The sequence below is a fragment of the Aphelocoma coerulescens genome, unplaced genomic scaffold, assembly GCF_041296385.1.
Source record: "Aphelocoma coerulescens isolate FSJ_1873_10779 unplaced genomic scaffold, UR_Acoe_1.0 HiC_scaffold_187, whole genome shotgun sequence".
Classification (NCBI taxonomy): domain Eukaryota; kingdom Metazoa; phylum Chordata; class Aves; order Passeriformes; family Corvidae; genus Aphelocoma; species Aphelocoma coerulescens.
The window spans coordinates 278813-306577 of NW_027183535.1; the positions used below are offsets into that span (position 1 = coordinate 278813).

General features: G+C 56.5%; 1 protein-coding gene across 1 annotated transcript in view; it reads left to right on the top strand.

The window, feature by feature from the left end:
• Positions 1 to 27765, top strand: part of KIFC1 (kinesin family member C1) — a 29852-nt gene that overhangs the window by 1487 nt on the left and 600 nt on the right. Inside the window, exons 3-14 of the mRNA XM_068998906.1 lie at positions 507 to 551; positions 4377 to 4620; positions 7315 to 7492; positions 8807 to 8974; positions 11465 to 11593; positions 13484 to 13600; positions 16095 to 16271; positions 16351 to 16518; positions 19316 to 19454; positions 21814 to 21953; positions 23370 to 23443; positions 25872 to 25947. Coding sequence (XP_068855007.1) covers positions 507 to 551; positions 4377 to 4620; positions 7315 to 7492; positions 8807 to 8974; positions 11465 to 11593; positions 13484 to 13600; positions 16095 to 16271; positions 16351 to 16518; positions 19316 to 19454; positions 21814 to 21953; positions 23370 to 23443; positions 25872 to 25947 — 1655 coding nt within the window. The remainder of the gene's footprint in view (positions 1 to 506; positions 552 to 4376; positions 4621 to 7314; positions 7493 to 8806; positions 8975 to 11464; positions 11594 to 13483; positions 13601 to 16094; positions 16272 to 16350; positions 16519 to 19315; positions 19455 to 21813; positions 21954 to 23369; positions 23444 to 25871; positions 25948 to 27765) is intronic.

Consider the following 27765-nt stretch of genomic DNA (forward strand, 5'->3'; position numbering starts at 1 on the left):
TGCTGGAGGGGTTTGGGGGGGTGTGAGGGGTTTTGGGGCAGCTTCACGAGGGTGTTTGGGTCATTTGGAAGGGTTTTGGGGGCACTTGGGGTGGTTTAAAGGGTTGAAAGAGGTTTTAGGGGGTGTAAAGGGGCGCTCAGGGAGGCTAAAGGAGCATTTTGGGGAGGTGAATGGGGCATTGGGGGCCTTAGTGCGGGTCTGGGGGGGTTAGAGTGGGTTTGGGGTGCTTCAAGGGGGTTTTGGGGTGTTCATGGGGCATTTCAGAGGGTTTTAATAGGGCCTGGGGGCTTAAAGGGTGTTTTGGGGGAGTTAGAGGGGTTTGGGGAGGCATTAATGGGGGATTTGGGGCTGATTAAAGAGAATTTTGTGGGACTTAAAGGGAGCCTTTGAGGATGCGTGGGGGATTCACGGGAGTCAGGGGAGATTTGGGGGGGTTTAAAGGGGAATTTGGGGGGGCGTTAATGGGGGCGTAGAAGGGGTCAAACCCCCCCCCAATGTCCCCCCAGATGCTCCCCGAAAGGCAGCGACCGTGGCGGCTGCTCCTCGGGCAGGTGAGACCTGAGCCCCCCTCGGTGTCCCCAGGGCCCCCCCGGTGTCCCCAGGGCCCCGTCCCGATGTCCCCATTGTCCCCGTGCCCCTACACCCCTCCCTGATGTCCCCAACCCCCTCCCCGATGTCCCCAACCCCCTCCCACATCCCCAAGGCCCCCCCCGTGTCCTTCACACTCCTCCTCCCTTGTCCCCAGTGTCCCCAAATCCCCCTCCCACACCCCAGGATCCTCCCCCCTGGTGCCCCCAAAGCCCCCTGGTGCCCCCAAAGCCCCCTGGTGCCCCCAAAGCCCCCTTTGCCACCCCCAAGCTCCCCTCACTGTCCCCAAGACCCCCCCTAAGATCCCCAAGCTCCTCCTCCCCAGTGTCCCCAAGGCCCCCTTGGGCACCCTTAGGATGCCCCCATGTCCCTAATGCCACCTGTGCCCAGTGTCCCCATGGCACCCTTAGGATGCCCCCCATGTCCCTAATGCCACCTGTGCCCTGTCCCCAGTGTCCCCATGGCACCCTTAGGATGCCCCCCATGTCCCTAATGCCACCTGTGCCCTGTCCCCAGTGTCCCCATGGCACCCTTAGGATGCCCCCATGTCCCTCTGCCCAGTGTCCCCAAGGCACCCTTACGATGCCCCCCATGTCCCTAAGGCCACCTGTGCCCTGTGCCCAGTGTCCCCATGGCACCCTTGGGATGCCCCCCATGTCCCTCTGCCCTGTGCCCAGTGTCCCCATGGCACCCTTGGGATGCCCCCCATGTCCCTAATGCCACCTGTGCCCTGTGCCCAGTGTCCCCATGGCACCCTTGGGATGCCCCCCATGTCCCTAATGCCACCTGTGCCCTGTGCCCAGTGTCCCCATGGCACCCTTAGGATGCCCCCCATGTCCCTAATGCCACCTGTGCCCAGTGTCCCCATGGCACCCTTAGGATGCCCCCCATGTCCCTAATGCCACCTGTGCCCAGTGTCCCCATGGCACCCTTAGGATGCCCCCGTGTCCCTAATGCCACCTGTGCCCAGTGTCCCCATGGCACCCTTAGGATGCCCCCATGTCCCTAATGCCACCTGTGCCCAGTGTCCCCATGGCACCCTTAGGATGCCCCCCACGTCCCTAAGGCCACCTGTGCCCAGTGTCCCCATGGCACCCTTGGGATGCCCCCCATGTCCCTGTGCCCAGTGTCCCCATGGCACCCTTGGGATGCCCCCCATGTCCCTCTGCCCTGTGCCCAGTGTCCCCATGGCACCCTTGGGATGCCCCCCATGTCCCTAATGCCACCTGTGCCCTGTGCCCAGTGTCCCCATGGCACCCTTAGGATGCCCCCCATGTCCCTAATGCCACCTGTGCCCAGTGTCCCCATGGCACCCTTAGGATGCCCCCCATGTCCCTAATGCCACCTGTGCCCAGTGTCCCCATGGCACCCTTAGGATGCCCCCCATGTCCCTAATGCCACCTGTGCCCAGTGTCCCCATGGCACCCTTAGGATGCCCCCATGTCCCTAATGCCACCTGTGCCCAGTGTCCCCATGGCACCCTTGGGATGCCCCCCACGTCCTTAATGCCACCTGTGCCCAGTGTCCCCATGGCACCCTTGGGATGCCCCCCATGTCCCTGTGCCCAGTGTCCCCATGGCACCCTTGGGATGCCCCCTGTGTCCCTAAGGCCACCTGTGCCCAGTGTCCCCAAAGCCCCCATGGCACCCTTGGGATGCCCCCCATGTCCCTAATGCCACCTGTGCCCAGTGTCCCCATGGCACCCTTAGGATGCCCCCCATGTCCCTAAGGCCACCTGTGCCCTGTGCCCAGTGTCCCCATGGCACCCTTGGGATGCCCCCCATGTCCCTAATGCCACCTGTGCCCTGTGCCCAGTGTCCCCATGGCACCCTTGGGATGCCCCCCATGTCCCTAATGCCACCTGTCCCCAGTGTCCCCATGGCACCCTTGGGATGCCCCCCATGTCCCTCTGCCCTGTCCCCAGTGTCCCCATGGCACCTTTGGGATGCCCCCCATGTCCCTAATGCCACCTCTGCCCAGTGTCCCCATGGCACCCTTGGGATGCCCCCCATGTCCCTCTACCCTGTGCCCAGTGTCCCCATGGCACCCTTAGGATGCCCCCCACGTCCCTAATGCCACCTGTGCCCTGTGCCCAGTGTCCCCATGGCACCCTTAGGATGCCCCCCATGTCCCTCTCCCCAGTGTCCCCATGGCACCCTTGGGATGCCCCCCACGTCCCTAATGCCACCTGTCCCCAAAGCCCCCATGGCACCCTTGGGATGCCCCCGATGTCCCTAATGCCACCTGTGCCCAGTGTCCTCATGGCACCCTTAGGATGCCCCCCATGTCCCTAATGCCACCTGTGCCCAGTGTCCCCATGGCACCCTTAGGATGCCCCCCATGTCCCTAATGCCACCTGTGCCCAGTGTCCCCATGGCACCCTTGGGATGCCCCCCATGTCCCTAATGCCACCTGTGCCCTGTGCCCAGTGTCCCCATGGCACCCTTAGGATGCCCCCCACGTCCCTAATGCCACCTGTGCCCAGTGTCCCCATGGCACCCTTGGGATGCCCCCCATGTCCCTCTGCCCTGTGCCCAGCGTCCCCATGGCACCCTTGGGATGCCCCCATGTCCCTAATGCCATTTGTCCCCATGGCACCCTTAGGATGCCCCCCATGTCCCTAATGCCACCTGTGCCCTGTGCCCAGTGTCCCCAAGGCACCCTTGGGATGCCCCCATGTCCCTAATGCCACCTGTGCCCTGTGCCCAGTGTCCCCATGGCACCCTTAGGATGCCCCCTGTGTCCCTAACGCCACCTGTGCCCAGTGTCCCCATGGCACCCTTAGGATGCCCCCCACGTCCTTAATGCCACCTGTGCCCAGTGTCCCCAAAGCCTCCATGGCACCCTTGGGATGCCCCCCATGTCCCTAAGGCCACCTGTGCCCTGTGCCCAGTGTCCCCAAGGCACCCTTGGGATGCCCCCTATGTCCCTAATGCCACCTGTGCCCTGTGCCCAGTGTCCCCATGGCACCCTTAGGATGCCCCCTGTGTCCCTAACGCCACCTGTGCCCTGTGCCCAGTGTCCCCATGGCACCCTTGGGATGCCCCCCACGTCCTTAATGCCACCTGTGCCCAGTGTCCCCAAAGCCCCCATGGCACCCTTGGGATGCCCCCCATGTCCCTCTGCCCTGTGCCCAGCGTCCCCAAGGCACCCTTAGGATGCCCCCCACGTCCCTAATGCCACCTGTGCCCTGTGCCCAGTGTCCCCAAGGCACCCTTGGGATGCCCCCATGTCCCTAATGCCACCTGTGCCCAGTGTCCCCATGGCACCCTTAGGATGCCCCCCATGTCCCTAATGCCACCTGTGCCCAGTGTCCTCATGGCACCCTTGGGATGCCCCCCACGTCCTTAATGCCACCTGTGCCCAGTGTCCCCAAAGCCCCCATGGCACCCTTGGGATGCCCCCCATGTCCCTAATGCCACCTGTGCCCTGTGCCCAGTGTCCCCATGGCACCCTTGGGATGCCCCCCATGTCCCTAATGCCACCTGTGCCCTGTGCCCAGTGTCCCCAAGGCACCCTTAGGATGCCCCCCACGTCCCTAATGCCACCTGTGCCCAGTGTCCCCAAGGCACCCTTAGGATGCCCCTCATGTACCTAATGCCACCTGTGCCCTGTCCCCAGTGTCCCCATGGCACCCTTAGGATGCCCCCCACGTCCCTAATGCCACCTGTGCCCAGTGTCCCCATGGCACCCTTGGGATGCCCCCTGTGTCCCTAATGCCACCTGTGCCCTGTGCCCAGCCCCCCCAGCCCCTGGCCCGATGTCCCCAAGCCCCCGTGTCCCCCCAGGCTCCGGCAGCGGCGCCGCGGCCGCGGCCAAGGGCCCCCCGAAGCGGCCGCCCTGGGACCTGCGGGGCCAGGTCGGGGACCTGCGGGAGGCGCTGGGGGAGGCGCGGGAGCGGCTGCAGGGCCTGGACACGGAGAAACGGGAGCTGGAGAGCGGCAACCGCGAGCTGAGACAGCGCCTGGAGCAGCTGCAGCGGGACCTGAGCGACACGGAGCGCCGGGAGAGCAGCCTGAGCGCCAGGGTCAGGTGAGGAGTGCCCCAAAATCCAGCAAAACGGCCCCAAAATCCAGCAAAAGTGCCCCAAAATCCATCAAAACTGCCCCAAAATCCAGCAAAACTGCCCCAAAATCCAGCAAAACTGCCCCAAAATCCAGCAAAACGGCCCCAAATCCCATTCCTGAGCGACAGGGAGCGCCGGGAGAGCAGCCTGAGCGCCAGGGTCAGGTGAGGAGTGCACCAAAATCCGGCAAAACGGCCCCAAATCCCTCTCCTGAGGGACAGGGAGCGCCGGGAGAGCAGCCTGAGCTCCAGGGTCAGGTGAGGAGTGCCCCAAAATCCAGCAAAACTGCCCCAAAATCTGGCAAAACGGCCCCAAAATCCAGCAAAACGGCCCCAAATCCCACTCCTGAGGGACAGGGAGCGCCGGGAGAGCAGCCTGAGCGCCAGGGTCAGGTGAGGAGTGCCCCAGAATCCGGCAAAACGGCCCCAAATTCCTCTCCTGAGGGATACTGAGCACCGGGAGAGCAGCCTGAGCTCCAGGGTCAGGTGAGGAGTGCACCAAAATCCAGCAAAAGTGCCCCAAAATCCGGCAAAACGGCCCCAAATCCCACTCCTGAGGGATACTGAGCATCGGGAGAGCAGCCTCAGCACCAGGGTCAGGTGAGGAGTGCCCCAAAATCCAGCAAAACGGCCCCAAATCCCTCTCCTGAGTGAGCAGGAATGGCGGGAGAGCAGCCTCAGCACCTGGGTTGGGTGAGGAAATGCCCTGAATCCTTCAAAGCGGCCCCAAAATCCTTCAAAACAGCCCCAAAATCCTTCAAAACAGCCCCAAAATCCCTTTCCAGAGGGACAGGGAGTGCCGGGAGAGCAGCCTGAGCTCCAGGGTCGGGTGAGGAAACTGCCCCAAAATCCCTCAAAACGGCCCCAAAATCCAGCAAAAGTGCCCCAAAATCTGTTAAAGGTGCCCCAAAATCCAGCAAAACGGCCCCAAATTCTGCCCCTTAGTGAGCAGAAATGGTATGAGAGCAGCCTCATCTCCAGGGTTGGATGAACAGTGACTAAAATCCATCAAAACTGCCCCAAAATCCAGCAAAACAGCCCCAAAATCCAGCAAAACTGCCCCAAATCCCTCTCCTGAGGGATACGGAGCGCCGGGAGAGCAGCCTCAGCACCAGGGTCAGGTGAGGAATGCACTAAAATCCAGCAAAATGGCCCCAAAATCCATCAAAAGTGCCCCAAAATCCCTCTCCTGAGGGAGCAGGAATGCTGTGAGAGCAGCCTCAGCTCCAGGGTTGGGTGAGGAATGTACCCAAATCCTGAAGAAACACCCCTAAATCCACCAAAATCCACTTCCAACTGCCCAAAAGTCATCAAAGCCCAGGCCAAATCCATAAAAAAATCAAAATCCATAAAAACCTGCCCGAAATTCCTCCAAATTCTCCTCTTGGGGAGTTGGAATGGTGGGAAGGCAACCTCAGCAGCAGAGTGGGGTGAGGAAAGCCCCAAAATCCATCCCAATCCCCCCCAAAACCTTCTACAGATCCAGCCAAGTTTTTCCTAAAACTGTTCCCAAAAAGTTTCCCAATTTCCCCCAAATTGTCAGCAATTTCCCCAAACTTTCTCAAGTCCCAAAAGATAATCTCAAAATCCATCAAAACGTGAGTTTTCTGAGATCCTCTCGAGATCCTCTCAAAATTTCTCCAAAAGCCTTCAAAAGCTCCTGCAATTCCCCCAAAGTCCCCCAAATCTTCCAAAATCCCCCCCAAAAGTTCCAAAATTTTCTTTCAAAACTCGAGATGCCCAAAATTCCCTCAGAACCCTTCCAAAAAATTCCTCACAGTTTCCCCAAATCGTCCCCAAACCTCTCAAGATCCCCAAAATTCCCTCAGAACCCCTCTGGAAATTCCCAAAATCTCCCGGAATCGCTGCCAAATTCCCTCAAGATCCCCGAAATTCCCTCAGAATCCTTCCAGAAATCCCAGAAATTGCCCTGGATCCCTCCAGATCCCCTCAAGATCCCTGAAATTCCCTCAGAATCCTTCCAGAAATTGCCCTGGATCCCTCCAGATCCCCTCAAGATCCCTGAAATTCCCTCAGGACCCTTCCAGAAATCCCAGAAATTGCCCTGGATCCCTCCAGATCCCCTCAAGATTCCTGAAATTCCCTCAGCACCTTTCCAGAAATCCCAGAAATTGCCTTGGATCCCTCCAGATCCCCTCAAGATCCCCGAAATTCCCTCCGGACCCTTCCAGAAATCCCAGAAATTGCCCTGAATCCCTCCAGATCCCCTCAAGATCCCTAAAATTCCCTCAGGACCCTTCCAGAAATCCCAGAAATTGCCTTGAATGCCTCCAGATCCCCTCAAGATCCCCGAAATTCCCTCAGGACCCTTCCAGAAATCCCAGAAATTGCCCTGGATCCCTCCAGATCCCCTCAAGATCCCCGAAATTCCCTCAGAATCCTTCCAGAAATCCCAGAAATTGCCCTGAATCCCTCCAGATCCCTTCAAGATCCCTAAAATTCCCTCAGAATCCTTCCAGAAATCCCAGAAATTACCCTGAATTCCTCAAGATCCCCGAAATTCCCTCAGGACCCTTCCAGAAAATCCCAGAAATTGCCCTGAAATACCCCGAAACCCCCTCAGGAAACTCACCCAAAGCGCCCCCAGCTCCCTGAATTCCGCTCCTCCCCACTTTGACGGGCTTCCCCCGTCTCCCGCAGCTCCCTGGAGTCGGAGGTGTCGGAATTCCGGGCAGAGCTGGAGCGGAGCCAGGGCCGGGTGGAGGCTCTGGAGGCCGAGAAGCAGCAGCTGCAGGAGGAGGAGGAGCAGCGGCGGCGGGAGAGGGACGAGGCCCGAGGCCGGGTGCAGGCGCTGTCAGAGCAGCTGGAGAACACTGAGGTGGGGCCCGGGATTCCTGAGAAATCCGTGGAAAAACGGGAATTTGGAGCCCTTTTGTTGCTCTCTGACCTGGAATTCACTGGGGGGCGGGGGGGGGGGAGGAAAGATGGGGGCAAAGTGTGAGGGGGAAATCCAGCAGGGGGCGCCAAGAAAAAAGGCGGGAAAATGGGGCTTGGTACCAATTCCGGCTTTTTTGACACCGAAATCGCTCGGGAAGTGCCTTGGAATGTGGGGAAAATGGGAATTTGCTACAGTTTTGCTGGTTTTGCAACCAAAATCTCTCCGGGAGTGCCTCAAAATGAGCGAAACAAATGGGATTTTGGAGCCGTTTTGTTGCTCTCCAAGCGGAAATCCCCCAGGGAGCACCAAAAAATGGTGGGGAAGTGTGAGGTTTGCACAAATTCCGGCTTTTTTGTTGTTGAAATCCCTCAGGAGGCACCTCAGAATTTGAGGAAAATGGGAATTTGCACCAGTTCAGCTGCTTTTGCACCCAAAATCTGTGAGGGATTGCTTCAAAAGCTGTAAGAAAATGGGAATTTTGAGCCATTTTGTTGCTCAGGGGAGCCAGAAAAAGGTGGGGAAATGTGGGGTTTGTGGCAATTCTGGCTTTTTGGTGTCAAAAATTCTTCAGAGGGTGCCTCAACATGTGGGAAAAATGAGAATTTTCACCAATTCAGCTGCTTTTGCACCCAAAATCCTTCAGGGTGCTTCAAAATCCACGAGAAACTGGAATTTCAGAGCTGTTTAGTTGCTCTCCGAGCTGAATTCCACTGGGGCATGAAAAAGTGACGGGAAAATGAGGGGTTTGTGCCGATTCAGGGTTTTTTTTGGTGTCAAAATTCCTTGGGCAGTGCCTCAAAATGTGGGGGAAAAAATTGTGAAAAATGGGGATTTTCACCAATTCAGCTGCTTTTGCACCTGAAATGCCTCAGGGTGTTCAAAGTGTGGGGAAAAAACGGGAATTTGACTCAATGTTGCTGGGATTCAACTTGAAGTCCACCAGGGGGCGCCAAAAATGGCGGGAAAATGAGGGGTTTGCCTCAATTCCGGCCTTTACGGCATTGAAATCCCTCAGAAAATGCCTCAAAATAAGGGAAAAACGGGAATTCGCATCAATTTTGCTCATTTTCACCCCAAACTCCTTTAGGGGATGTCAGAAAATCGGTAAAATCTCGGGGGGAAAACGGGATTTTTTTTTTCCACCCGTTTCTCTGCTCTGCAACCAAAATCCCTCAAAATTCAGGGCAAAAGCGAGGGGGGGGGAAAAGAGAGGAATTTTTACCGATCGTTGCGTTTCTAAACCCCACGCGGCAGGCGCAGCTGGGGCAGGCGCAGCAGCAGCTGCAGGAGCAGCTGGACCAGGTGTCAGCCCTGCGGGAGGTGGAGGCGTCCCAGCAGAGGCTGCTGGCCGAGCATGAGGAGCGCATCCACCTGCTGGAGATGGAGCGGCGCCGCCTCCACAACGACATCCAGGAGCTCAAGGTGGGCCCGGCTCCTGAGGGGGGGAGAGAGACTCCTGAGGGCGGAATCCCGGTTTTTTTAGGGGTTTTTCAGGGGAATGTCCGTGTGTTCTGCGTGAGGGGAGAGCCCCGGGACTGCCCCTGAGGGCTGAATCCCATTTTTGGGGGGTTTTCTGGGGAAATATCCGCGTGTTCTCCATGAGGGGAGACCCCCAGGACTGCCCCTGAGGGCTGAATCCCATTTTTGGGGGGTTTTCTGGGGAAATATCCGCGTGTTCTCCATGAGGGGAGACCCCCAGGACTGCCCCTGAGGGCTGAATCCCGTTTTTTGGGTGTTTTCCAGGGAAATGTCCGTGTGTTCTCCATGATGGTTCCTGAGGGGGGAGACCCCCAGGACTGCCCCTGAGGGCTGAATCCCGGCATTTGTGGGGTTTTTCAGAGGGATTTTTCAGGGAAACATCCGTGTGTTCTCCATGAGGGTTCCTGAGGGGGGAGACCCCTGGAACTGCCCCTGAGGGCCAAATCCCGTTTTTTGGGTGTTTTCCAGGGAAATGTCCGTGTGTTCTCCATGAGGGTTCCTGAGGGGGGAGAGCCCTGGGACTGCCCCTGAGGGCTGAATCCCGGCATTTGTGGGGTTTTTCAGAGGGATTTTCCAGGGAAATATCCGTGTGTTCTCCATGAGGGGAGAGCCCTGGGACTGCCCCTGAGGGCTGAATCCCGTTTTTGGGTGTTTTCCAGGGAAACATCCGTGTGTTCTCCATGAGGGGAACCCCCAGGACTGCCCCCGAGGGCTGAATCCCGTTTTTGGGTGTTTTCCAGGGAAATATCCGTGTGTTCTCCATGAGGGGAGACCCCTGGGACTGCCCCCGAGGGCTGAATCCCGTTTTTTCGGGGTTTTTCAGGGGAACATCCGTGTGTTCTCCATGAGGGTTCCTGAGGGGAGAGCCCCAGGGCTGCCCCCGAGGGCTGAATCCCGTTTTTGGGGGGTTTTTCAGGGAAATATCCGTGTGTTCTCCATGAGGGGAGAGCCCCAGGACTGCCCCCGAGGGCTGAATCCCGATTTTGGGCGTTTTCCAGGGAAATATCCGTGTGTTCTCCATGAGGGGAACCCCCAGGGCTGCCCCTGAGGGCCAAATCCCGTTTTTTGGGTGTTTTCCAGGGAAATGTCCGTGTGTTCTCCATGAGGGTTCCTGAGGGGGGAAACCCCCAGGACTGCCCCTGAGGGCTGAATCCCGGCATTTGTGGGGTTTTTCAGAGGGATTTTTCAGGGAAATATCCGTGTGTTCTCCATGAGGGGAGACCCCTGGGACTGCCCCTGAGGGCTGAATCCCGTTTTTTGGGTGTTTTCCAGGGAAATATCCGCGTGTTCTCCATGAGGGGAGAGCCCTGTGACTGCCCCTGAGGGCTGAATCCCGTTTTTGGGTGTTTTCCAGGGAAATATCCGCGTGTTCTCCATGAGGGTTCCTGAGGGGGGAGACCCCCAGGACTGCCCCTGAGGGCTGAATCCCGTTTTTTGGGTGTTTTCCAGGGAAACATCCGCGTGTTCTCCATGAGGGGAGAGCCCCAGGACTGCCCCTGAGGGCCAAATCCCATTTTTTGGGTGTTTTCCAGGGAAATATCTGCGTGTTCTCCATGAGGGGAGAGCCCTGTGACTGCCCCTGAGGGCTGAATCCCGTTTTTGGGTGTTTTCCAGGGAAATATCCGTGTGTTCTCCATGAGGGTTCCTGAGGGGGGAGACCCCCAGGACTGCCCCTGAGGGCTGAATCCCAGCATTTGTGGGGTTTTTCAGAGGGATTTTCCAGGGAAACATCCGTGTGTTCTCCATGAGGGGAACCCCCAGGACTGCCCCTGAGGGCTGAATCCCGGTTTTTGGGTGTTTTCCAGGGGAACATCCGTGTGTTCTCCATGAGGGTTCCTGAGGGGGGAGACCCCCAGGACTGCCCCTGAGGGCTGAATCCCGGTTTTGGGTGTTTTCCAGGGAAATATCCGTGTGTTCTCCATGAGGGTTCCTGAGGGGGGAGACCCCCAGGACTGCCCCTGAGGGCTGAATCCCAGCATTTGTGGGGTTTTTCAGAGGGATTTTCCAGGGAAATATCCGTGTGTTCTCCATGAGGGGAACCCCCAGGACTGCCCCTGAGGGCTGAATCCCAGCATTTGTGGGGTTTTTCAGAGGGGTTTTTCAGGGAAATATCCGTGTGTTCTCCATGAGGGGAGAGCCCTGGGACTGCCCCTGAGGGCTGAATCCCGTTTTTGGGTGTTGTCCAGGGAAATATCCGTGTGCTCTCCATGAGGGGAGACCCCCAGGGCTGCCCCTGAGGGCTGAATCCCGTTTTTTGGGGTTTTCCAGGAAAATATCCGCGTGCTTTCCATGAAGGGAACCCCCAGGACTGCCCCTGAGGGCTGAATCCCGTTTTTTGGGTGTTTTCCAGGGAAATATCCGTGTGCTCTCCATGAGGGGAGAGCCCTGTGACTGCCCCTGAGGGCTGAATCCCGTTTTTTGGGTGTTTTCCAGGGAAACATCCGCGTGTTCTGCCGCGTGCGGCCGCTGCTGCCCGAGGAGCGCGAGCGGCAGCGGGGGCTGCCCCACCTGCACTTCCCCCCCCAGGACCACCACAGCCTCCTGCTCACCCGGCCCGACGACGTGAGTGCTCAAAAAGCTGCTTTTCCTCCTCAAAAACGGCTTGAATTCCCTCAAAAGTGGTCGTTATTTCCCTCAGAAATGGCCTTTTTCTCGCAAAAATCCTTTGTTTTCCCAAAAGTCCGGTTTTCCCTCTCAAAAATGGTCTTATTTCCCTCAAAATTGGCTTTTTTTCCCCTCAAAAGTCCCTTGTTTCCACAGAATTCCTTTTTTCCCTCTCAAAAATGGCTTTATTTCCCTCAAAATTGGCTTTTTTTCCCCTCAAAAGTCCCTTGTTTCCACAGAATTCCTTTTTTCCCTCTCAAAAATGGCTTTATTTCCCTCAAAATTGGCTTTTTTTCCCCTCAAAAGTCCCTTGTTTCCACAGAATTCCTTTTTTCCCTCTCAAAAATGGCTTTATTTCCCTCAAAAGTGGCTTTTTTTCCCCTCAAAAGTCCCTTGTTTCCGCAGAATTCCTTTTTTCCCTCTCAAAAATGGCCTTATTTCCCTCAAAAGTGGCTTTTTTTCCCCTCAAAAGTCCCTTGTTTCCGCAGAATTCCTTTTTTCCCTCTCAAAAATGGCCTTATTTCCCTCAAAAGTGGCTTTTTTTCCCCTCAAAAGTCCCTTGTTTCCGCAGAATTCCTTTTTTCCCTCTCAAAAATGGCCTTATTTCCCTCAAAAGTGGCTTTTTTTCCCCTCAAAAGTCCCTTGTTTCCGCAGAATTCCTTTTTTCCCTCTCAAAAATGGCCTTATTTCCCTCAAAAGTGGCTTTTTTCCCCCTCAAAAGTCCCTTGTTTCCCCAGAATTCCTTTTTTCCCTCTCAAAAATGGCCTTTTCCCTCTCAAGAATCCCTATTGCCAAAAAGTCTTTTTTACTTCTTGGAAATATCTGATTTTCTTTCAAAAATGTCCATTTTCCTTCAAAAATGCTCTTTTTTCTCTCAGAAATGGCATCTTTTCCATCAAAAATGTCTTTTCCCTTCCAAAACGTTTATTTTTCTGTCTGATAAAGTCCTTTATTTTTTCTCCCCAAAATACGCTTTTTATCTTCAAAAATGTTATTTTTTCCCTTTCCAAAATGTCCATTTTTTTCTCAAAAATGTTCTTCTTCCCTGTAAAAATGTTGTTTTTACCCCTTAAATGTCCTTTTTTCTTTCAAAAATCTCCTACTACGCAAAAAATCTTTATTTCCCCAAAATGTCCTTTCTTTCTCCTCAAAAATACCCTTTTTTTCCTCAGAGTGGCCTTTTTGCCTCCAAACCCCCATATTACCCAAAAAAAGGCCTTTTTTCCCCTCAAAAGTGGCTTTTTTTTACCTCAAAATTTTGGTTTTTTCACTGGAAAATGGGTGTTCTCCCCAAATGGTTTTTTTTTCTTCCCCAGAATGTTTTATTTCTGAAAAAAAAGGGCTTTTCCCCCCCTACCAATCCCCTTTTTTCCTTCCACATCTCTTTTTCCCCCCCAAACTCCCTTTCCCGGCTCCCCAAATTTCCCTTTTTCTTAAAAAAAAAACCCAAAAAACTCCTTTTCCAACCAAAATCCACTTCTTCCCTTTTTTCTTCCTTCCCCAAATTTTTAATCCCAAAAAGGAGCTTTTTTTCTCCCAACCCTGTTTCTCCTAAAATTGGCTTTTTTTCTCCTGAAGCTGCCCTTTCCTTTTCCAAAAAACTGGAGTTTTTGGACTGCAAAATTGGGCCTTTTCCCCCTTAAAAACGGCTTTTTCGTCCCCCTCGGAAAAATTCCCGTTTTCTCCAAAAAAACCGCACTTTTTCCTCCCATAACCCATGTTTTTCCTCCCTGAATCCCCTTTTTTCCTCCCTGAATCCCCTTTTTTCCCCCCAAATCTCCTCCTCCTCCCTCCTCCTCCTCCCCCCCGCCCCGTTTTGCCCCAAATCCGGTGTTTTTTCCCCGGAAGTCGCAGCTGGGCCGGGAGCGGCGCGCGGAGCTGCGCTACGACTTCAGCTTCGACCGCGTCTTCCCTCCCGCCGCCTCCCAGCAGGAAATCTTCCAGGAGATCCAGCTCCTCGTGCAGGTGTGGGCCCCAAAACCCCGCAATTCCACCCCAAATCCTTCTGAGAATCCCAAAATTTCCTTCCCAAATCGCCTCCGAATTCCAAAATCCCTCCCCAATCCCTCCCAGAATTCCCAAATCCCTCCCCAGTCCCCCTTTAACCCTCAAATCTCACTTGAATCCCCCTCAGAACTCCCCAATCCCCCTCAAACCCTTCCCAAATCCTTCTGAGAATTCCCCAAATCCCTCTGAGAATCCCAAAATTTCCCTCCAAATCCCTCTCAGAATTCCCAAATCCCCCTTTCACCCTCAAATCTCACCCAAATCCCCCCTCAGAACTCCCCAATCCCCCTCAAACCCTTCCCAAATCCTCCCCAAACCCCAAATCCTTCTGAGAATTCCCCAAATCCCTCTGAGAATCCCAAAATTTCCCTCCAAACCCCCTCAGAATTCACAAATTCTTCCCAAATCCCTCCCAAATCCCCCTTTAACCCTCAAATCTCACCGAAATCCCCCCTCAGAACTCCCCAATCCCCCTCAAACCCTTCCCAAATGCTCCCCAAACCCCAAATCCTTCTGAGAATTCCCCAAATCCGTCTTAGAATCCCAAAATTTCCCTCCAAACCCCCTCAGAATTCCCAAATCCCCCTTTCACCCTCAAATCTCACCCGAATCCCCCCTCAGAATCCCCCAATCCCTCTCAAACCCTTCCCAAATCCTCCCCAAACCCCAAATCCTTCTGAGAATTCCCCAAATCCCTCTGAGAATCCCAAAATTTCCCTCCAAACCCCCTCAGAATTCACAAATTCTTCCCAAATCCCTCCCAAATCCCCCTTTAACCCTCAAATCTCACCGAAATCCCCCCTCAGAACTCCCAAATCCCTCTCAAACCCTTCCCAAATGCTCCCCAAACCCCAAATCCTTCTGAGAATTCCCCAAATCCCTCTGAGAATCCCAAAATTTCCTTCCCAAATCGCCTCCGAATTCCAAAATCCCTCCCCAATCCCTCCCAGAATTCCCAAATCCCTCCCCAATCCCCCTTTAACCCTCAAATCTCACTTGAATCCCCCTCAGAACTCCCCAATCCCCCTCAAACCCTTCCCAAATCCTTCTGAGAATTCCCCAAATCCATCTTAGAATCCCAAAATTTCCCTCCAAATCCCTCTCAGAATTCCCAAACCCCCCTTTCACCCTCAAATCTCACCCGAATCCCCCCTCAGAATTCCCAAATCCCCCTCAAACCCTTCCCAAATGCTCCCCAAACCCCAAATCCTTCTGAGAATTCCCCAAATCCCTCTGAGAATCCCAAAATTTCCTTCCCAAATCGCCTCCGAATTCCCAAATCCCTCCCCAATCCCTCCCAGAATTCCCAAATCCCTCTCAAATCCCCCTTTAACCCTCAAATCTCACCCAAATCCCCCCTCAGAACTCCCCAATCCCTCTCAAACCCTTCCCAAATGCTCCCCAAACCCCAAATCCTTCTGAGAATTCCCCAAATCCCTCTGAGAATCCCAAAATTTCCCTCCAAACCCCCTCAGAATTCACAAATTCTTCCCAAATCCCTCCCAAATCCCCCTTTAACCCTCAAATCTCACCGAAATCCCCCCTCAGAATTCCCAAATCCCCCTCAAACCCTTCCCAAATGCTCCCCAAACCCCAAATCCTTCTGAGAATTCCCCAAATCCCTCTGAGAATCCCAAAATTTCCTTCCCAAATCGCCTCCGAATTCCCAAATCCCTCCCCAATCCCTCCCAGAATTCCCAAATCCCTCCCCAATCCCCCTTTCACCCTCAAATCTCACCCGAATCCCCCCTCAGAATTCCCAAATCCCCCTCAAACCTTTCCCAAAACCTCCCCAAATCCCAAATCCCTGTGAGCATTCCCAAACCCCTCTGACCATTCCCAAACCCCGGTGACCATTCCTAATCCCTGTGAGAATTCCCAAACCCCTGTGAGAATTCCCAATCCCTGGTGCCCATTCCCAATCCCTCTGACCATTCCCAAACCCCTGTGACCATTCCCAAACCCTGTGACCATTCCCCAGTCCCAGTGACCATTCCCAAACCCCTCTGCCCATTCCCAAACCCCTCTGCCCATTCCCAAACCCCTCTGACCATTCCCAAACCCCTCTGAGCATTCCCAAATCCCTGTGACCATTCCCAAACCCCTCTGAGCATTCCCAAACCCCTCTGACCATTCCCAATCCCTGGTGCCCATTCCCAAACCCCTCTGAGCATTCCCAAATCCCTCTGACCATTCCCAATCCCTGGTGCCCATTCCCAAACCCCTGTGACCATTCCCAAACCCCTCTGCCCATTCCCAAACCCCTCTGCCCATTCCCAAACCCCTCTGCCCATTCCCCAACCCCTCTGCCCATTCCCCAACCCCTCTGCCCATTCCCCAACCCCTCTGCCCATTCCCAAACCCCTCTGCCCATTCCCAAACCCCGCTGCCCATCCCCAAACCCCTCTGCCCATTCCCAAACCCCTGTGCCCATTCCCAAATCCCGCTGCAGTCTGCCCTGGACGGGTACCCCGTGTGCATCTTCGCCTACGGCCAGACGGGCAGCGGGAAAACCTTCACCATGGAGGGCCCGGATCCGCCGGGGCTGCCCGAGTCCCGCGGGATCATCCCCAGGGCCGTCCGGCACCTCTTCCTGGGCGCCCGCGACCTGGCGGGCAAGGGCTGGCAGGTACTTGCCGAGAATGCCCCCGATCCCGGGATCCCGGCCCGTTTTGGGGGCGAATCCCGGGAATTCGAGGCGCTTTTAGTACCATTTCTCCGCCAGCTTCCTGGAGATCTACAACGAGTCCCTGCGGGATCTGCTCGTGGGCAAGGGAGAGCGCGGCTCCGACCTGGAGATCCGGCGCCTGGGGCCCGGCAGCGACGAGCTGCACGTGCCCAACCTCACCTGGGTGCCCGTGGAGAGCGAGGAGCAGGTGGGGATTCCCGGGATTTGGGGGAAATTGGGGAAAATTTTGGAATTCTGGGGAAAATTTGGGGGATTTAGGTGGAAATTTGGGGACTTTAGGGGCATTTTCAGTGGGATTTGGGGATTCTGAGGGGGGAATGTGGAGCTGCACGTGCCCAACCTCACCTGGGTGTCCGTGGAGAGCGAGGAGCAGGTGGGGATTCCTGGGATTTGGGGGGAATTTGGGAATTCTGAGGAAAATGTGGGGGTTTTAGGGTGGTTTTACAGGGATTTCAGGGGAAATTTGGGGATTCTGAGGGAAGGTGAGGGGGGAATGTGGAGCTGCACGTGCCCAACCTCACCTGGGTGCCCGTGGAGAGCGAGGAGCAGGTGGGGATTCCCGGGATTTGGGGGAATTTGGGGAATTCTGGGGAAAATTTGGGGGTTTTAGGTGGAAATTTGGGGATTCTGTGAGAGAAATCTGGGAGTTTGTGAGGGAAGGTGAGGGGGGAATGTGGAGCTGCACGTGCCCAACCTCAGCTGGGTGCCCGTGGAGAGCGAGGAGCACGTGGGGATTCCTGGGATTTGGGGGGAATTTGGGGAATTCTGGGGAAAATTTGGGGGTTTTGGGTGGAAATTTGGGGATTTTAGGGGCATTTTCAGTGGGATTTGGGGATTCTGAGGGGGGAATGTGGAGCTGCACGTGCCCAACCTCAGCTGGGTGCCCGTGGAGAGCGAGGAGCACGTGGGGATTCCCGGGATTTGGGGGAATTTGGGGGAATTTGACGTTTTTTGATGGAAATCTGGGAGTTCGGAGGCATTTCTGGGAGCAGTCTGGGGATTCTCTGGAGGAATTTGGCTCCTCAGGGGGGGTTTGGGAATTCAGGTGGAAATTTGGGTGATTGGGTGGATTTGGGGCGGTTTTTCCGTGCATTTCCCGGAATTTTCACATTTCTGGGACAGCTCAGTGACTTCATTTGGGCTTCCAGGGAGGATTTATTCCATTTCCAAGCTGATTTCTCTTCATTTTCCCCCGTTTTTCCCTCTTGCCTCGTGTTCTCCCTTCTCCCACGTTCCAACATCCCCGTTTTTCCCACGTTTTCCCCGTTTTCTCCGTTTCTCCCCGTTTTCCCCTCGTTTTACCCCGTTTTTACTCCGTTTTCCCCTTGTTTTTCCCCTGTTTCTCCCCATTTTTCTCCCCGTTTCTCCTCGTTCTCCCCTCATTTTCTCCCGTTTTCCCGTTTTCCTCCCTTTTCCCCCCTTTTCCCTCGTTTTTTCCCTCCTTTCTCCCCATTTCCCCCATTTTTCCCCCATTTTTCCCTCGTTTTTCCCCTCGTTTTTCCCCTTTTTTTCTCCCTGTTTTTCCCCTTTTTTTCTCCCCATTTTTCCCCCATTTCTCCCCCGTTTCTCCTCGTTTTTCCCCCGTTTCCCCTTGGTTTTCCCCCATTTCTCCCCACTTTCTCCCGTTTTCCCCCCTTTTCCCCCCTTTTGCCTCGTTTTTGCCTCGTTTTTTCCTTGTTTTTTCCCCCGTTTCCCCCCCATTTCCCCCCCGTTTCTCCCCGTTTCCCCCCCGTTTTCCCCCCATTTTCCCCCCGTTTTCCCCCTGTTTTCCCCCCGTTTCTCCCCCGTTTTCCCCCCGTTTTCCCCCGTTTCCCCCCGTTCTCCCCCATTTCCCCCGTTTCCCCCCGTTTTTCCCCCGTTTTTCCCCCGTTTCCCCCCCATTTCCCCCCCGTTTCTCCCCCATTTCCCCCCGTTTTCCCCCCGTTTCCCCCCCGTTTCCCCCCCGCTTCCCCCCCGTTTCTCCCCCGTTTTCCCCCCGTTTCCCCCCATTTTCCCCCCGTTTTCCCCCCGTTTTCCCCCCGTTTCCCCCCCATTTTCCCCCCGTTTCCCCCCGTTTTCCCCCGTTTCCCCCCCGTTTCCCCCCCCGTTTCCCCCCGTTTTCCCCCCGTTTTCCCCCCGTTTTCCCCCCGTTTCTCCCCCGTTTCCCCCCCCCATTTCCCCCCATTTTTCCCCCGTTTCTCCCCATTTCCCCCCCGTTTCCCCCCCGTTCCCCCCCGTTTCCCCCCTTTTCCCCCCTTTTTCCCCCTTTTTCCCCCTTTTTCCCCCTTTTCCCCCCTTTTCCCCCCTTTTTCCCCCTTTTTTCCCCCATTTCTCCCCGTTTTCCCCCCGTTTTCCCCCCGTTTCCCCCCCGTTTCCCCCCCGTTTCCCCCCGTTTCTCCCCGTTTTCCCCCGTTTCTCCCCCGTTTCTCCCCCGTTTCCCCCCCCGTTTTCCCCCCGTTTCTCCCCCGTTTCCCCCCGTTTCCCCCCCCCATTTCCCCCCATTTTTCCCCCGTTTCTCCCCATTTCCCCCCCGTTTCCCCCCCGTTTTGCCCCGTTCCCCCCCGTTCCCCCCCGTTCCCCCCCGTTCCCCCCCGTTTCCCCCCTTTTTCCCCCTTTTCCCCCCTTTTCCCCCCTTTTCCCCCCTTTTTCCCCCTTTTTTCCCCCATTTCTCCCCGTTTCCCCCCCCGGTCCCCCCCGTTCCCCCCCATTTTTCCCCCCGTTTCCCCCCCGTTTCCCCCCCGTTTCCCCCCGTTTCCCCCCCATTTTCCCCCCCGTTTCCCCCCGTTTCCCCCCGTTTCCCCCCCGTTTTCCCCCCGTTTCTCCCCCGTTTCTCCCCCGTTTCTCCCCCGTTTTTCCCCCCTTTTTCCCCCTTTTTTCCCCCATTTCTCCCTGTTTTCCCCCCCGTTCCCCCCCGTTTCCCCCCGTTTCCCCCCCGTTCCCCCCCGTTCCCCCCCGTTTCCCCCATTCCCCCCCCGTTTTTCCCCCCATCCTTTCCCCGTTCCCAGGTGCAGGAGCTGCTGCTGCGGGCGGCCTCGCAGCGCTCGGTGGCTCGCACGGGGCTCAACGAGCGCTCGTCGCGCTCCCACTCCGTGTTCCAGCTGCGCATCCGCGGCCACCACTCGGCCCGGGAGCTGCGCTGCGCCTGTGAGCCCTCCCTGCCCCCGTCCCCACCCTTCCCAAAACCCCCAAAATCCCCACAATCCCCACAATTCCCCAAATTCCCCACCCCACCCCCCCCCGGCCGGCCCCACTTCTCCCTCCTCCTCCCTCCCCATTTCTGCTCCGCTTTTCCATCTTCCCCCCCCCCCACCCTCTTTCCCAGCTCTTTGCCCTTTTTCCCACCTCCTGCTCCATTTTCCCCACCCACAAGTCCCATTTTCCCATCTCCACCCCCATTTTTCCCCCCATTTTTCCCCCCATTTTTCCCCCCATTTTCCCCCCCATTTTCCCCCCCATTTTCCCCCCCATTTTGCCCCCCATTTTGCCCCCCATTTTTCCCCCCATTTTTCCCCCCATTTTCCCTCATTTCCCCCCATTTTTCCTCATTTCCCCCCATTTTTCCCCGTTTTCCCCTCCCTTTCCCCCATTTTCCCCTCCATTTTCCTAATTTTTCTCCCTTTTTTCCCCATTTTCCCCATTTCTCCCCCTTTCCCCCCATTTCCCCCCATTCCCCCCCCATTTTTTCCCCATTTTTCCCCTATTTCCCCCCATTTCCCCCATTTTCCCCCTATTTTTCCCCCATTTCTCCATTTTTCCCCTATTTTCCCCCATTTTCCCCCATTTTTCCCATTTCTCTCCATTTACCCCATTTTTCCCCGTTTCCTGACGTTTCCCCCCATTTTCCCCCATTTTTCCCCTCCCATTCCCCCCATTTTCCCCCATTTTCCCCCCCCATTTTCCCCCCATTTTCCCCCCATTTTCCCCCCATTTCCCCCATTTCTCCCCATTTCTCCCTATTTTCCCCCATTTCTCCCTATTTTCCCCTATTTTCCCCCATTTTTCCCCATTTTTCCCCATTTTTCCCCATTTTCCCCCCATTTTCCCCCCATTTCCCCCATTTCTCCCCATTTCTCCCTATTTTCCCCCATTTCTCCCTATTTTCCCCCATTTTCCCCCATTTCTCCCCATTTCTCCCTATTTCTCCCTATTTTCCCCCATTTTCCCCATTCCCCCATTTCCCATTTTCCCCCCTTTCCCCCATTTTTCCCATTTCCCCCATTTCCCCCATTTCCCCCCATTCCCCCATATCCCCATGTTTCCCATGTTTCCCATTTTCCCCCATTTCCCCCATATTCCCATGTTTCCCATTTCCCCATTTCCCCATTTCCCCATATCCCCATGTTTCCCATTTTTCCCATTTCCCCATTTTCCCCCATTTTCCCCCATTCCCCCATATCCCCATATCCCCATATCCCCATGTTCCCCATGTTTCCCATATTCCCCTTTTCCCCCTTTTCCCCCATTTCCCCATTTCCCCCATATCCCCCATTTCCCCCATATCCCCCATTCCCCCATTCCCCCACGTTCCCCACGTTTCCCATTTTTCCCATTTTCCCCCATTTTCCCCCCATTTTCCCCCATATCCCCATATCCCCATGTTCCCCACGTTTCCCATTTCCCCCCATTCCCCCATATCCCCCATATCGCCATATCCCCATGTTTCCCACGTTTCCCATTTTTCCCATTTTCCCCCATTCCCCCATATCCCCATATTCCCATGTTTCCCATTTTCCCCCATTTTCCCCCCATTTCCCCATTTTCCCCCATTTCCCCATCCCCCCCCATTCCCCCCATTCCCCCTTTTCCCCCTTTTCCCTGATTTCCCCATTTCCCCCCATTTCCCCCCATTCCCCCATATCCCCACGTTCCCCACGTTTCCCATTTCCCCCCATTCCCCCCATTCCCCCCATTCCCCCTTTTCCCCCTTTTCCCCCTTTTCCCCATTTCCCCCCATTTCCCCCATATTCCCCATTCCCCCATATCCCCATATTCCCACGTTTCCCATTTTTCCCATTTTCCCCCATTTTCCCCCCATTTCCCCCCATTCCCCCATATTCCCATGTTTCCTATTTCCCCCGTTTTCCCCCATATCCCCCATTCCCCCATATCCCCATATCCCCCATGTTTCCCACGTTTCCCATTTCCCCCCATTTCCCCCCATATCCCCATATTCCCACGTTTCCCATTTTTCCCATTTTCCCCCCATTTCCCCCCATATCCCCATGTTTCCCACGTTCCCCATGTTTCCCATTTTTCCCATTTTCCCCCATTTTCCCCCCATTCCCCCCCATATCCCCCATTCCCCCATATTCCCACGTTTCCCATTTTTCCCATTTTCCCCCATTTTCCCCCCATTCCCCCATATCCCCATATCCCCACGTTTCCCATTTTTCCCATTTTCCCCCATTTTCCCCCATATCCCCATATTCCCACGTTCCCCACGTTTCCCATTTTTCCCATTTTCCCCCATTTTCCCCCCATTTTCCCCGTTGTTCCCCCCCAGCCTCGCTGACCCTGGTGGACCTGGCGGGCTCCGAGCGCCTGGAGAAGTCCGGCTCGGCCGGGAGCCGCCTGCGGGAGACGCAGAGCATCAACTCCAGCCTGAGCGCGCTGGGGCTCGTCATCAGCGCCCTCTGCAACAAGGTTTGGGGCAAAATCCCCCCGTTTTGGGGCTTTTGTGGGATTGGGGAACTGGGAATGGGGATTGGGAACTGGGAATGGGGAAATGGGAACTGGGAATGGGGGATGGGAGAATCCATCAGCTCCAGCCTGAGCGCGCTGGGGCTCGTTTGTCATCAGCGCCCTCTGCAACAAGGTTTGGGGCAAAATCCACCGATTTTGGGGCTTTTGTGGGATTGGGGAACTGGGAATGGGGATTGGGAACTGGGAATGGGGATTGGGAACTGGGAATGGGGGATGGGAGAATCCATCAGCTCCAGCCTGAGCGCGCTGGGGCTCGTTTGTCATCAGCGCCCTCTGCAACAAGGTTTGGGCTGAAATTCCCCCGTTTTGGGGCTTTTGTGGGATTGGGGAACTGGGAATGGGGATTGGGAACTGGGAATGGGGAACTGGGAACTGGGAATGGGCGCTGGGAATGGGGGATGGGAGAATCCATCAGCTCCAGCCTGAGCGCGCTGGGGCTCGTTTGTCATCAGCGCCCTCTGCAACAAGGTTTGGGCTGAAATCCCCCCGTTTTGGGGCTTTTGTGGGATTGGGGAACTGGGAATGGGGATTGGGAACTGGGAATGGGGAATGGGAACTGGGGATGGGAACTGGGAATGGGGGATGGGAGAATCCATCAGCTCCAGCCTGAGCGCGCTGGGGCTCGTTTGTCATCAGCGCCCTCTGCAACGAGGTTTGGGGCAAAATCCACCCGTTTTGGGGCTTTTGTGGGATTGGGGTGTGGGGAAATGGAAGCTGGGATAGGAAAAGGGGGCAGGAGGTGGGAAAACTTGGGAACTGGGCTGGGAAAAATGGGATCAGTGATAGGAAAATGGGGGAAGAAGAGGAATGGGGCAGAAAAATTGGGATGGGAGGTGGGAAAAGGGGGAGGGGGGAATGGGAAAAATGGGATCAGGAATGGAGAAGTGGGGATTGGGGTGGGAAAAATGGGATGGGAGGGGGAGAAATGGGAATTTGGGGTGGGGAAATGGGGCAGGAAATGGGAATTGGGGCCGGAAATGGGGATTGGAGGGGGGGAAATGGGGATTGGGGCAGGAAATGGGGATTGGAGGTGGGAAATGGGAAATGGGGCAGGAAATGGGGATTGGAGGGGGGGAAATGGGGATTGGAGGGTGGGAAATGGGGCAGGAAATGGGGATTGGGGCCTGAAATGGGGATTGGAGGGGGGGAAATGGGGCCGGAAATGGGGATTGGAGGGGGGGAAATGGGGTTGGAGATGGGAAAAATGGGAAAAATGTTGGAATTGGGGTGGGAGAAAGGGGACAGGAGGTGGGCAAAAGGGGAGGGAAATGGGAAGAAGGGGCTTGGGGAGCCCAAGGCGGGGTTGGGATGTGGGGCTGGGCCCCCCCCAGCCCCCCACGTTGCCGGATCCCGCAGGAGCCGCACATCCCGTACCGGAACAGCAAACTGACCTTCCTGCTGCAGAACTGCCTGGGCGGGCACGCCAAGGTGTACGTGGGCACCCCAAAAACCACCCCAGGGCACCCCAAAACCAACCCAGGGCACCCCAAAACCACCCCAGAGCACCCCAAAACCAACCCAGGGCACCCCAAAACCACCCCAACCTGCCCAGGGCACCCCAAAACCAACCCAGGGCACCCCAAAACCACCCCAAAAACCACCCCAGAGCACCCCAAAACCAACCCAGGGCACCCCAAAACCAACCCAGGGCACCCCAAACCTGCCCAGAGCACCCCAAAACCAACCCAGGGCACCCCAAAACCACCCCAGAGCACCCCAAAACCAACCCAGAGCACCCCAAAACCACCCCAACCTGCCCAGAGCACCCCAAAACCACCCCAGAGCACCCCAAAAACCACCCCAGAGCACCCCAAAACCACCCCAGAGCACCCCAAAACCACCCCAAACCTGCCCAGAGCACCCCAAAACCACCCCAGAGCACCCCAAAACCACCCCAACCTGCTCAGAGCACCCCAAAAACCAACCCAGAGCACCCCAAAACCACCCCAGAGCACCCCAAAACCACCCCAACCTGCCCAGAGCACCCCAAAAACCAACCCAGAGCACCCCAAAAACCAACCCAGGGCACCCCAAAACCACCCCAACCTGCCCAGAGCACCCCAAAAACCAACCCAGAGCACCCCAAAACCACCCCAAACCTGCCCAGAGCACCCCAAAAACCACCCCAGAGCACCCCAAAAACCAACCCCAACCTGCCCAGAGCACCCCAAAAACCACCCCAGAGCCCCCCAAACCGACCCCAACCTGCCCAGAGCACCCCAAAAACCACCCCAGAGCACCCCAAAAACCAACCCAGAGCACCCCAAAAACCACCCCAACCTGCCCAGAGCACCCCAAAACCAACCCCAAACCTTCCCAGAGCACCCCAAAAACCACCCCAAACCTGCCCAGAGCACCCCAAAACCACCCCAAAACCAACCCAGAGCACCCCAAAACCAGCCCAGAGCACCCCAAAAACCAACCCAGACCTGCCCAGAGCACCCCAAAACCACCCCAAAACCAACCCAGAGCACCCCAAAACCACCCCAACCTGCCCAGAGCACCCCAAAAACCAATCCAGAGCACCCCAAAACCACCCCAGAGCACCCCAAAAACCAACCCAGGGCACCCCAAAACCACCCCAACCTGCCCAGAGCACCCCAAACCTGCCCAGAGCACCCCAAAAACCACCCCAACCTGCCCAGAGCACCCCAAAAACCACCCCAAACCTGCCCAGAGCACCCCAAACCTGCCCAGAGCACCCCAAAACCACCCCAACCTGACCAGAGCACCCCAAAACCAACCCAGAGCACCCCAAAACCACCCCAGAGCACCCCAAAAACCAACCCCAACCTGCCCAGAGCACCCCAAAAACCAATCCAGAGCACCCCAAACCCACCCCAACCTGCCCAGAGCACCCCAAAATCAACCCAGAGCACCCCAAAACCACCCCAAACCTGCCCAGAGCACCCCAAAACCACCCCAAACCAACCCAGAGCACCCCAAAACCACCCCAAACCTGCCCAGAGCAGCCCAAAAAAACCCCAAACCTGCCCAGAGCAGCCCAAAAAAACCCCAAACCTGCCCAGAGCACCCCAAAAACAACCCCAAAACCTGCCCAGAGCAGCCCGAAACCCAAACCTGCCCAGAGCACCCCAAAGCACCCCAAAATCATCTCAAATCCCCTAAATCCCACCCAAATACCCCTAAAACCAGCCCAAATCATCCCAAATCCCACCCAAATCACCCAAGAACCACCCCAAATCATCCCACATCCCCCCAAATCATCCCAAATCCCCCCAAAACCAGCCCAGAGCATCCCAAATCCACCCCAAATCCTCCCAAAACCATCCCAAATCCCTAGAATTCAACCCAAATCCCCCCTAAATCATCCCAAAATCCCCCCAAACCATCCGAAATGCCCCCAGAATCATCCCAAATCCCCCCAAAATCTTCCCCAAATCATCCCAAATGCCCCTAAATCCACCCCAAATCATCCCAAATCCACCCCAAATTCCCAGAATCCCACCCAAATCCCACCCAAATCAGCCCAAGTCCCCCCAAAACCACCCCAAATCATCCCAAATCCCCCTCAAGTCCACCCCAGATCCCCCAAAACCACCCCAAACCACCCCAAATCCCCCCAAAATCATCTCAAATCATCCCAAATCCCCCAAATCACTCCAACCCCCCTGAAATCACCCCAAATCCCCCCCAAACCACCCCAAATCCCTCCAGGACGCCCCAAATTCCCCCTGAACCCTTCCCTGAACGCCCAAATTTCCCCCAAATTCCCTCCTGAACCCCAAAATTCCCCCCCAGTTGAGGGGATTGGGGGGATTTTGGGGGTTCCTGGGGGGTTTTGGGGGTTCAGGAGTTTCGGGGTCCCCCCCTGAGCCCCCTTTCCCCTCCCCCCAGGTTGATGTTTGTGACCATTTCCCCCCTGGAGGAGAATTTTGGGGAATCCCTGAACTCCCTGCGCTTCGCCAGCAAGGTGGGGGAGGGGCGGGGGGAGGGGCTGGGGGGTCCCGAGGGGATTTGGGGGTGTCCTGGGGGGATTTGGGGGGTCCTGGGGGAGATTTGGGAGGTCCTAGGGGGAATTTGGGGGGGATTTGGGGGGAATTTGGGGGGTCCTGGGAGAGGTTTGGGAGGTCCTGAGGGGAATTTGGGGGGTCCTGAGGGGACTTGGGGGTCCTGGGGGGGATTTAGGGGGGTCCTGAGGGGAATTTGGGGGGGATTTGGGAGGTCCTGGGGGGGATTTGGGGGGGGGATTTGGGGGGTCCTGGGGAAATTGTGGGGGAATTTGGGGGGTCCTGAGGGGATTTGGGGGGTCCTGGGACAGGTTTGGGGGTCCTGGGGGGAATTTAGGGAGGTCCTTAGGGGAATCTGGGGGGGATTTGGGGGGTCCTGAGGGGATTTGGGGGGTCCTGAGGGGAATTTGGGGGGAATTTGGGGGGTCCTAGGACAGGTTTGGGGGTCCTGAGGGGAATTTGGGGGGTCCTGAGGGGATTTGGGGGTCCTGGGGGGGGATTTGGGGGGTCCTGAGGGGATTTGGGGGGGTCCTGAGGGGAATTTGGGGGGAATTTGGGGGGTCCTGGGACAGGTTTGGGGGTCCTGAGGGGAATTTGGGGGAGATTTGGGGGGTCCTGAGGGGATTTGGGGGTCCTGGGGGCGATTTTGGGGTCCTGAGGGGATTTGGGGGTCCTGGTTGGGGATTTAGGGGGGTCCTGAGGTGATTTGGGGGGTCCTGGAGGGAATTTGGGGGGGTCCTGAGGGGGATTTAGGGGGGGGATTTGGGGGTCCTGGGGAAATTGGGGGATTTGAGGGGTCCTGAGGGGATTTAGGGGGTCCTGGGGGGAAATTTGGGGGGGATTTTGGGGGATCCTGGGACAGGTTTGGGGGTCCTGGTGGGGATTTAGGGGGGTCCTGAGGAGAATTTGGGGGGGATTTGGGGGTCCTGGGGAGAATTTGGGGGGTCCTGAGGGGGATTTAGGGGGGTGATTTAAGGGGTCCTGGGGGGAATTTTGGGGGGGATTTTGGGGTCCTGGAGGGAATTTGGGGGGCATTTATGGAGAATTGGGGGGTCCTGAGGGGATTTGGGGGTCCTGGGGGGGATTTTGGGGTCCTGGTGGGGATTTAGGGGGGTCCTGAGGGGAATTTGGGGGGTCCTGGGGGGAATTTGGGGGGTCCTGAGGGGATTTTTGGGGGTCCTGGAGGGGGATTTGGGGGCTCCTGGGGGAGATTTTGGGGGGGATTTGGGGGTCCTGGAGGGAATTTGGGGAGTCCTGGGGAGAATTTATGGGGAACTGGGGGGTCCTTGAGGGAATTTGAGGGGTCCTGAGGGGATTTGGGGGGGCCTGAGGGGAATTTGGGGGCCCTGAGGGGATTTGGGGGGAAATTGGGGGTCCTGAGGGGTCCTGGAAGGGATTTTGGGGATCCCTGGGAATTTTTGGAGGGTCCTGAGGGGGATTTGGGGGGTCCTGGGACAGGTTTGGGGCTCCTGAGGGGATTTGGGGGGGGGATTGGGGGTCCTGAGGGGTCCTTGAAGGGATTTTGGGGATCCCTGGGAATTTTTGGAGGGTCCTGAGGGGGATTTGGGGGGTCCTGGGACAGGTTTGGGGCTCCTGAGGGGATTTGGGGGGGGGATTGGGGGTCCTGAGGGGTCCTTGAAGGGATTTTGGGGGTCCTGAGGGGATTTGGGGGGGGGATTTGGGGGTCCTGGAAGGGAATTCGGAAAGTCCTGGGGGGGATTTCGGGGTCCTGGGGAGATTTGGGGGGCGTTTGAGGGTCCTGAGGGGGACTTAGGGGGGAT